Source organism: Ambystoma mexicanum, chromosome 6q (genome assembly GCF_040938575.1).
Source record: "Ambystoma mexicanum isolate Mex_15411 chromosome 6q, UKY_AmexF1_1, whole genome shotgun sequence".
In the NCBI taxonomy this organism is placed as follows: Eukaryota; Metazoa; Chordata; class Amphibia; order Caudata; family Ambystomatidae; genus Ambystoma; species Ambystoma mexicanum.
In genome coordinates this window covers 67886254-67897777 of record NC_090937.1, presented here as the reverse complement: position 1 = coordinate 67897777, position 11524 = coordinate 67886254, and the positions used below count along the sequence as shown (strand labels likewise).

Genomic DNA, 11524 nt, shown 5'->3' with positions numbered 1-11524 from the left:
GCAGTTTAAGTTGCACTGGATTTAAAGACACTAAAATCGAAAATGTTTAGATTAAATGAGTGAGCTATGTTTGGTGTCACATGCCTTTGTAACTGTTTAAATGTCATAGTTTTAATCTTAGAATCAGCATTCTAGCTGCATGTGTAAAATTGCAAGTTAATTTAAAAAGCAACAAATAACATGACAGTAGCTGAAAGTCTGGCTTAAGGAACTTGATTCTGCCTGGCAACTACCCCCATCAGCAGTGAAACTTGAGTCACCACTGTGTTCCCAGGCCAACCTTCCTTTTGCTGCCCACACTAAGGATATGCCATCTATCTGATAATTGAATTATCTGTGCTCTGCAAGAGAGTGAACAAAGCCCTCTTCACTCAGGCAAAGGTTTTTATTACCGCAGTCGTAAATTGTAGCTTCCTCTTGGCAGGAGCTGGGAGGAGCACTGCCTGTGAGAGCAAGCTGGCTTGGCAGAACTGGAAAGAACCAGAAATTCAACCTTGTGCTGAGGGTAAACCACACCCCTTTGGAGCCAGAACATAACTTTAAAAAGATGAATAACTCATAGAGCGGACATGTGAAAATTTTATAAATGATACCATAATTCTTGTGATTTTTCAGCCCACATTTTAAGAGGTTTTTCGACCCGGTGGCATGTTCAGGGGGGTTTTAGCGGACAAGTGGATATTACTCTAAATGTATGCATGTTAAAAATCTGAAACTTCATCAGTTAATGTCCCTACTCCCTGCACACATGTATGTAAAGTTGGGTCCATGTCAGAAATTGCAAAATCAGTTAAAAAGTGAAATATGTGCCAGTTCTGAATGCAAGCTCCCAGGAAGAGCAGAGTTTGAACAGGGGATACCTCCTGTAATGCATGATGGGTGCATATGATTTTAAAACAATATGTACCTCTGCAAATATGTATTTGTTTCAAATCTAGATTTGTGTGTAAGTTGACAGGAGGAGTGGACTTTCTGCAGGCTGTAAAATGACATCACTCTGACTCACAGTTCATTCCCCAATCAAATGATAAATGGAAGTTTGACCAATTAGAAGCTGAGAGAGAGGTAGGGTCAGTGATGCTAGAACACACCCACATTCTAAACACATAAAAGCAGACAGACAGGACAGATAGGGACTTTCCAAATCCATCTGCAGCGGGACGCTCTGCCGGAAAAATCCATACTTACCTCCATCAACCTCCAGAAAGCCAAACTAGAGACTTCAATCTATCCAGAACTAAGAGGACCAGAGAGAAAGCAGTGCTGTACCCAGAGAGACCCAGACCAGCAGAGAGAGCTGACCCAGATCACTGTGAAGTGCAGAGGCCAGACCAGACCAGACCAGAGTCCAGTCTAAAACCCTGACCAGATCCGTGATGAGGCCCATTTAATTCAAGAATATAGTGTGAGTACCCAGCAGAACTGTGTAGAACCAATCTCTTAGTTTAAATTCATCTAATTCAATCTATTTAACCTAAGTAGAACTGTCTCCTAACTGTCACCTGTCACTTGTAAAGCTGTCACCTGTGATTTGCTAGTTGCAAGCTGCACTTGTCATTTTGAGCTTTTGAAATTTGCAAACCCAAAAACGACCTTTATTAAATCGCTCATATCTCCGCGACCGTTTGGGCTAGAGACTTGCAGTAACTTTCCTCTGATAGCTTAGAATCGTAGCTTTGAATCGCACCAAGAACCGCATTCCTACCCCTTATAGTTTTACCGCAATCGCGGAACACGCATCCGCGAATTTTACCGCGATTTGCCATTTCTTCACATGTAAAAACTGCTGCTGCTTGCTTTCCATTTGCCAGAAATTCGTTTTAACCTGCTAACTATCCCTGCATCATTGCTAGTGTGAGCCTGGACTAATATTAACTAGATACCACTCACCCTGAACCTCTGAAAGGGGAATTAAAAGCAATTTAGCATATTTTTTAATTCATTGCCAACACATATCAAAGCAATTTGGGCCTGTGATTTCAAAACTCCTATCTGTTTTCTGTTGTCTAATCTTGCTGGATTGAACTGATTACATTGATTGCATTTCTGAGAACTGTGTGCTTTCCTCCCATTTCCTTGCATTGCATAAAGAGGGGGGGAGTGAATAGCCAGAGAAAAGTGATTACATTGTTTGGTTGAAATCATATTGCGTATTTTCTGTACTGCATTCATTGAATATTGCATCCACCTGAGCTTACATAAGGCATCCTCTACCACATTATACTTTTGTTCCTATTTACCAGTGTGCTACCTTATCCATTTCATGTCAACTCATTAGTGATTATAAGAAGTGTGTGAGTGCCAGATTCTCCGTTGTTGATCTTTATCATATTAGATTAAGTGTGCTATTCAAGTATTAATTTATTATAAAGTGGGATATATATACCTATTGTTTAAATTATCAAATAAACCTTTTAACTTGCAAAACAGAACTACTTCTTGGCTCAGTGGGGTCAGGGGGATTCCAAGAGAGGGGTGTTATATAGGGGTAGTCATCCAGAACGCATGAACTGGACCTAAAGATATATCAATAAGGGTTTTCATTCAGTATTATAGACTAGGCGTTGACTTAGCTGTAGTGTTGAATTGAATCCTCTTACACCGTCTATACTTTCACACTAGTCTAAAATAAAATGTTAGTAAACAGTTTCACATAGAGAAGAGGCCAGTAGCATTGTAGTATTATTTGGTCCTTTTAACATTCATAGCACTTGGTCAGGAGGTTTTGGGGGAGGGGAACCCTAACTGACCTCAAAGCTAGAACCTATTGCTTCCAGGTTTTCTCTCCACCCCAATGAAGGCCTAGAGGGGAGTCAGTCTTTGTGGAGCCCCATGACATGCACATAACCTACACACTATTTACCCCCCTTTGCTTTCTGTCAGAGCCCAGAAAAGGCTGCCTGCTGCATTACTTAGCTCCTGCTGCATTCTACCCGCTGTATACCTGCATCAGACAGCGGGCCATAATTGAGATGTGCAGCCTGCACGTGCTCCCATTTTCTGACTGCCTTTAGAAGAGAAACCTTCAGGACAGCCAATTAGCGGCAGTTCAAATGCATATGGGTTGGCAAGTACGGAAACAGGGCTCATGCTGTCAAATCCATTTACCTGAAAATACGGCTCCTCTTGCCGGCCCCTTTCAAGAGGAAAAACCAGCATCCCTAGACAGTTTCGGCAATGATTTGTTGTTGTTATCCCTTGCAGGGCGGAAAAATTCCCATCCGATGGACAGCACCTGAAGCGATCGCGTTCCGCAAGTTCACCTCCGCCAGCGACGTCTGGAGCTACGGGATAGTGATGTGGGAGGTGATGTCTTACGGCGAAAGGCCCTACTGGGAGATGACCAATCAAGATGTAAGTACTTGCTCATGGATAATGGCTTGGCAGACAGACTGTGCGGTCTAAGGCGCGGATCACACTAGCACGGAAAGGGAGCGGATTATCTCACTTAAAAACAAAATCATGGTTGTTGAAAAACTCAGGATCAAAACACTGCTATTTCCCTGCACATTTGAGAGATTTTTGTACTGTGCACACTCATACAGGAACGATAATAATTAACTCAGCGAGCATTTTCCAGCTCCTCGATGGACAACGAGCTGAAAGAGAGCATTTGATTGCCTCAGTCTTCCCAGATATGTCCTGAACTGTAGCCAGTCTTTTTACAGCATTATTTCATTTCAGCTATTTTTACCACCGATTTTTTAAAATCAAATTATTGTTGAATGCATGGGGGTGTTTAACTAAGGAAACAGGAGGTGGGGATAGGTGTAGGGTTGGTTTGGGTTTGGAGGAAGCAAGGCTAGGGGGCCCTCCCCTCCCCCACGCATCATTGTGTGGAATAATGTGTGGTAAGAAGACAGAACTTTTTGCTTTGAACTTGCTGGAAATACTCCACTGTTCAGTGTGTGCAATATGGTATTATTAAACCCGTTCCACAAGCTATACTAGGAGTAACAGCCCGGCAGCCCACGTTAAAAGACCAGGTGAAGGGAGGGTGGGCTAATAACGCAAGTAGCACCCTGGGTTAGCAAAGCAGTAACTCAGGGTGCTAGAAAAAAGTATTTTCATTCAAGCAATGAGACGGGTGAGTGTCCCCTTCATTGAATGAAAATACTGTACAAAGATGGCTGCCATGGTTGAGGAAGTCGGGGCTCGGTACAGAGCTACTCTTTCCTTTCCATGGCGGCCCAACGGAGCAAGGACAGAAGCGGCATCAAACAGATAAGTGGATATTGTGGGACAAAGTTACTGCAGCAGTGGGGGAAGATGGCAGGTTGGGGAGCCGGCGATCTGGTGTCTTGAAACACGGGCTAGATCAGGAGTGTCAGCCCTCGTTTCAAGCCTCCTGATTGGCCAGCTCCCACCCACAGGGTTCTAATATGGTGTTAGTAACTTGTTCCACAGGCTATACCACAGGGTAACGGCCCGGCAACCCGAGTTAAAGGCCAGAGCGAAGCTAGCGCTTTAAATGAAGGCACTGGGATGTTACACCTGGTATAGCCTGTGGAACAGGTTACTAACACCATTAGCACGTTGGAGCACCAAAGGGATAACCTGGGGTGCTGATAGCAGTGTCTTTTCTATGAATTCACGGTTCCAAAATGGTCACCATGGAGATGGAAGGCAGAGCTCCTTACGGTGCCACTCTTCTATTTCTGTTATGGCCAGCAAAGTGAGGCGGTGAGAAGCAGTGGCGGGTGTCGCCACACTAAGGTAATTCCGTCTGGGGATGGGGGTTTGGGATATAAAAAAAAGGGAATGGAGGGTGGAGAGAAGATTGCAGTCATGGCGAAGGAGGCAGCCTGCAGGTTCCATGCAATGCAAACTGAGATCAGAGGTTTCAGCCCGCGAACCAAGGAACCTGATTGGCAGCTCTCCCTTCTCCCCACCCCAGGTGCTAATGATTATTAATGCATAGATGCAATGTCAATTAATATGGCCAGATAAAAAGGGAGGTTTCGGCAACACTTGCACAGCAAACTTGACTGAGGGTAAAATTACCACACCTACATAGCATTACACAGCTCTACTGAATCAATATATAAATATGACTGATTTACAAATACTGTACAGCAGGTCGTAACAAAATAGGAACATTTAATTTTTGAATGAGTCCATTTATATCTCAAACACCAACAAAGGCATGATGGGTTTAAAAAGGCTTGAAAAAAAACTTTCACCTGAAATGTGAAAGTAGACTTATCCATTTGAGCGAGGTGACACATGCCATACCGCCACATAGTGACCATCATTGGAGGTTCAACACCAGTTTAGAGCCACATCAGCAATGCATAACATGCCCCAATATTTCAACCACAAGGCTGTCTCGGGCAAACCCAATGTGCATGGGGGCAGGTGGACAAGGGAGGGAACAATGTAGATGGGGAGGAGGCATGGGGAGACTTGTAAAACGAGCGCAGGAAGGAGCGAGGTGGGGAAGAGACAGCAAGGACAGATGGGAGTAATGGGGGGATGCAGGGTGTTGGGGAAATATCAGTAGTTTTGAACACGGGGAACTGAGACTTGTTTTGAAAAATTACAAGCAGTGTTCCGTGAACCCTGATTGGAAAGTCAACATTAGATCCTGCTAAGAGGGCTGCCTTTACAAAGGACCACACATATCAACAAGGAATTAACAAGTGGAGAAGACACCATTTTTAGTTTTCATAGTTGGAAAGCCAACATTATAAGTTTGCCAATTGAAATTATTGAAAGCAGACACTCTAGTTAAATCAGAGAAACTACACAGTAGTGGTACTGAAAGATATTAAAACACACAGAAATTTAGGACATTGCCACGTTCGGGTTGTCCAGTCTGCAATAATGTCATATTTATCATTTATTTATTACACATATTTGATTTAGCATGAACCTTACCAGTTCTTAGATGGAGCAATGAACAGCCGACAATTATTAATAGTGGAAATATAGTTTATAATGATACAAAACAAAAGAGACGAATCACCTAACAAAAACAAAATAACCTTCTACTTTTGATACTGTCGATCACCCTTTTCTCCTTCCCTCTCTTTCTTCTATAGGTCATTCTGGATGTATCGAAAGGTTGTCTGAATCCTCTCCCGCCGCCCACTTAATGTTGGGGATCCTTCAGGGTTCTGCTCTCTCTGCGCCACCCTTTTTTTCTCCCTGTACACCATTTTCCTCTCAGCACTCATCAGCTCTTTTAATCTCTGATGTCACTTTTGCGCTGATGACCCTCACATTTTCTTTCTCTCCCTCTCTTCAGGAAACTGTTCCTTCTTGTCTTTCTGTGATCAAAGCATGGATGGCTTCCCGCCTTCTCCATTTTAACCCTTTCAATACTGAGGTCCTCTTCTTCCCCTCATCCTCCCATTCCCCGTCTCCCTTCCCATCCCGTATCTCCTTTCCCCCATCTAGGTACTCTTCATACTCCACTGCTGGCACACTTGGGGTCACTTCTGAACCCTCACTCTCCTTCTCTCTTCATTTTTCCTCTGCAACTTCTTCTGCTCCTTATCTTCTTTACAATCATCACCGTCCCCAACCATTTCTTTCTTTCCTGGCCACTACGCTTCTAGGGACAGATTATCTAAAATTTGCACGAGTTCTAAAAAGTGATCAAATGTTTTGATGATATAAAATAGAGCAAACAGGTTTTGTCAAAATTGGTATCATCTAAAAAAAACATTTGCACTGGGGCTAAAAATGAACCATGCTGTTTTTTTCTACTAGGTTTGCTGCATAACATTAAAAGACATCTTTTTGTTACATTTCTGCCCATGTTACTCATCAAACATAGTAAATAAAACAGTCTGTTTGTTTCTCTTTGGCCCTTGTGAAAACATGTTTAGATAATAGGAATTGGGTCTAAATCTGTTTGCTCCATTCCCAATTATCTAAGCAGTAAAATCGGTGCTAAATTCATTCACTCCACTTTTGTGCAGCAGTGCAAATCTTTGATAATCTGGCCCCTGATTTACTCCTCGGTCTTCTCGTGACTTAAATACTGCTTTGATATTTTTCTTGGTCTTCCCTCCTCTAATCGTGCTCCCTTGGACCCTGTATTTAACCCGCCATTCATTTACTATGTTGGCTCCCCCGTCGTTCCTCTATTACTCCCACTCTCATCTCAGCTTCTCTGCTCTCCTTTGATCTCTTTCTTCCCTTTCACTTTCTGCATGGTCTTGCTTCTCAATATCTCTGTTCACTAGTTTCCATATATACTCCTGTTTGCTTCCTCCGTTCACAGTCCCTCTTTCTTCTTTCTGTCCCCAAGCCACCCTGCGCCTCTTCTTGTTTTCGCTCCGTCGCGCTCCTGGCACCCAAACACTGGAACTCCCGACCTCTCCCTTTCATGCCTCTTCCTCTTACAATATTTTCAGGTGTCAGCTAGAGACCCATTCGCTTCAGTCTCTGACTCATGCCTTATCACTGTTATGTATTTTCCATAACCTCCAGCGTTATGTTATACCGTTGTTGATTTATTATACTGTCAAAGCACTTTGGCGAAAGGGCTCTGTATATAAAAATAAATACAGGTGCAAATACAAGGAAGTAAGGAGAACATTCCACATCCAAGGAATGGCAACATAGCAATCTTGGTTTGCATTAAATATTTGTCCTAATGTGCAGTATTTCAGGTCATGCTAGCATCTTGCTTCTAGTGTCTCACTGCCCAACTAAGAGCACCAGCTAATCTAAAAACATGAATGGTGCCGCCAGCTATATAGCACTGTTTAAAATTACTATTGGCTTCAAAAGGGTATCCAGTGTAGGGTTTTCAGAATGGGTGGGTGCCCTGTGATAAAGTCGCCTAGGAAATGGCCCCCAGGTGGTGACATTTCCCCAAATTTGCACTCTCAACTAAATCAAGCACTTTCCGCAAATATATTCTACGCCTTGAGTATATAATAGTTAATTATGCCTATCATACAATATGCGCGGGAAGGCTTTTAGGGGTGCAGAAAAAAAAGTCTCCTACCTGGTGTCTTTTTCCACGTGACATCACATAGAGCCAATGGGTGTGATGTTGTAAACTTTTCTATGGCCAATAGCCAGTTGTGGAGCCATATGTAAAACTGAGTTGAAGGGTCTAAGGAGAAATTTGGGATATCCATAAGTAGGAAATGCCCTCCCCCCAGGTGTATGTTCATTCGAAAGAGCTCCAACAAAATGAAGTGTTTAAACCAGTGAAGCAGGGACATTTTATAATGGGCAGCTTGACGTTTCCTTGCCACATATACCTGTACATAGCTGTTGCCCTGCCAAAATCAAAATAATGGGATGACACAAGAGAACAGTAAATAACATGTGTACCCACGGTAGACAACTGGCCATCTGATGTCCCATTAGAGAAAAGAAGAAACTCAGTATTGTTGAGTTAAATGGCAAATCGGAAGCCAGCAAACAACACTAAATCGCCTTAAACCAATCCTTGAAATGGGAGACATCCTCATGAAATTACATTTTTTGCTACAATTGGGTGTCATCTGCAGACTGGTGTATGCCTGTGTGACAATAAGCTGCCAAACCTTTCAGCGGCTCCATATATAGCTAAAACAGGATAGGCAACAGGGCAGACCCCAGAGGCACTCCACATCAGGTTGGCAGGCAGGGGGGAAAGAACAGCCACCCTGAACATCTTGAGATGAGCCAGAACGTTAAAATTTAACCCAGTTCAAAATCCTCCCAAACCCTTGCTTGCCCGCTATTGCAGCCTATCAAAAGCCGCAGGGAAGTCCTGCAGCAAGAACATGTAGTCAACACCAAAATCAGTTGACCTAAGGATTCACCCACATCCTGGAAGATGGCAATTACATTTCCTAGACGAGGAAGAAAGACTAACGGGAGTAGAGTAATTGATGATTGTCATTAGGAGCGGTAAAGAAACTGCTACATCTAATTTATCTGAGACATGGGAGACTAGTGATGAGTCTATAGTTGCTTAAGATGGATTAGTTTACAAAGGCCTTCTTAAGTTGGAAAGAGATCTGACCCGCTTTCCGCTGATTCAGGGGTAACACCTTGTGACAAAGAAAGATTTTTAATCTTTAGCAAAGGTGAAAGGGCTTCAATAAAAAGATCACTCTAAAACCAGGAGGGAAAGCATCATCCAAATAAAAATCAGGTTAAGCGATTCAAAATCCTTCATGGAGACATGACCAGAAATGTGCAAATCTGAGATTGCCAAAAACATGCCAGTCCAAAAACTTTAAAAAGGGGACTGGGCATAGATAATTTTTGATTGGCAACATCTTGTTAAATTGATGCAATTTTGACAATAAAGAATAATTTCGTGCAGTGCAATGTTCAACTAATAATGTAACCGTGGATGAAGGAACCAGATTAGCACAATGATGGACCATCTGAAAAGTAGTTCTCGACTTAATAGTTGCCACATTGATTTGAAAGAAATAGTAAGTGTTTTTGACCTCAACAATTGCCATCCTGTGATGAGGGCATGCTGAGCATACCTTATCACTGAGTCCACCAGAGGTTTTCCAATCTACGCAACTGATGACTGTTTTTGTTTGAAGTCTGTGAGGACCAAGAAGCCTTTCTGGGATTTTTCCAGTTCTTTTCAGAAGATGGTGCTACAGAATTGTATGCAATTAGGAACAGACTGATGATGAACCTGAAATTGCAGAATTAGCATTCATTGTTTTATCCCCAAAAGGGTTTAATTGAAACACCACTTCTTGACAGGAGTTGACATTTTAGAAAACTTGATTTGTTCCTATGTTTTAAGTTTTTAGTTGACCAACCGACATGGAAGTAGTAGCAGAAAAAGAAAAATGCAATTGAAAATTATCTGAACATTCAACATCAAAACTGACACAAGTGAAGGTGCTGGGAGGGAGGATAACAAAATCCAGAATGTTACATATGTGTAGTTGTAGAGGCCATCTGAGATAAATCAAGAACAGCTAATACATCATTACATGTCCCCAACATTTAAAAAAAAAGATATTGTTTTAGGAAGATTACAATCAACTAATATAATGTTACATTTGTGTTGGGTAGCAATTTGTGACAAAGCATCGGAAAAATGTATCTAAAGACATCTGAAGGATATTTTGGAGGTCTATAAGTCAGATGAAAAGTGTAAGTAATTACTGTACTGATGGTTGAAGAAACTGAAAGACAATCAAATGAAGAGTAGGAGACTGAAAGGTGCACCATTTTGACACTCCCTTCCCAAAGTGGGGAGCTAGTTGTTTAACACCTTTTCACTATATGCAATTACATGCGCTTGTTCATCAGAGATACTACAAGACTGATTAAAGAAAGGAGTATTGGACACAAGCAGAAGCGTCGCTAGATTCATAGTGATAGTTTCGAAAGTAAAACTTTAACTTTCGAAATACAAAAGTTCCGACACAAAAGCATCGAAAAAGTTTAGAATTTTTTTTTTTTTTTAATGCTTTGCATTCGGAACTTTTGCATGTTAAAATATTCATTTGAAAGTGTGAATGGACACCGCGTCGCTAGGAGTCTAGGGGGCTCTAGCCCTGGGTCTTTTGGTTGTAGCCCCAGATAGAAGCTCAGGGGCCACAACCAAAAGGCTATCTATCCCCGAGTCCCGTCAGTAGCGACATTAGCATAGCCCCGGATCTTTTCCAGGCCTAGCAAGATTTGAAATCATAACACAAAGTCTTCAGTTGCAAGGCAGTTGGCATTTCATGGCCACAAATGCACTCAAGAAAATCTGCAAAAGAACAGCAATTCAAACAGTGGGGGATGTTTACTCTGCTTATATTGGTAGTGGTCGTTTCACGAGAGCTGAATGAAATGATAGACTTTAGAGTATTAATGTGATTATTATTATGATTATTATTATTATTTTAATAATTACCCGAATACTGGTAAAATGGGCCTATAAGAATTCCCTCTTGCAGGTAAAGACAACAATTGCATTTTTCCTGTATGCTTTATTTATAATACCTGGTAATGATTTCTGAAACAAACACATAACACGAACATCACCAGCATGAGGGAAAAAAGCATCTGAGATCCATTTTCTGTTTTCATAAAATTGGATGTGAGATGAAGGAGGGTAAAGTTTTGCCTTAAAGAATGTTCTTTTTCTACATCTCTTTTTCTAACATGGGGTCCAAACTGAATATTAAGACCATCCTCAAATAACAAAGCAACATCATGGATAATATGTAAATAATAATAACTACATGTTTTGTGGCAGTGGGCGGGAAGTACAGTGGTTTCTTATGGACATTCGGGCCGAACATCTCGTCCTAAGCATTCAAGGGGCAACAACACAACAACCAAAGCATCTGGTAAAAAGCAACCTTTGTGCGCTGTTCTTCCTGGGATCCCGGGGCCTGCCACATCATGATTGAGATGTGAACCATCTCCACCTGCACGTGACCCGCCTTGTATGCTGTGTACCACTTCTGCCACCTACTGAAGGTTGAGGGCTCCAGGAGCAAGGTCTACTGCCTAAGCAGTCATCTCTGCTCCAGAATGCTGCACCCCTTTTCTTTCTCTTAGGAAGAGAATATGCCGACACGTGGGGGCCTCC

General features: G+C 42.1%; 1 protein-coding gene across 2 annotated transcripts in view; it reads left to right on the top strand.

Moving 5' to 3' along the window:
• The window catches only part of EPHA5 (EPH receptor A5), a 938871-nt gene that overhangs the window by 866594 nt on the left and 60753 nt on the right, over positions 1 to 11524 (top strand). For both annotated transcript variants that reach the window (XM_069630489.1, XM_069630488.1), the window contains exon 14: positions 3205 to 3354. In XM_069630489.1, the coding sequence (XP_069486590.1) occupies positions 3205 to 3354 (150 nt within the window). The remainder of the gene's footprint in view (positions 1 to 3204; positions 3355 to 11524) is intronic.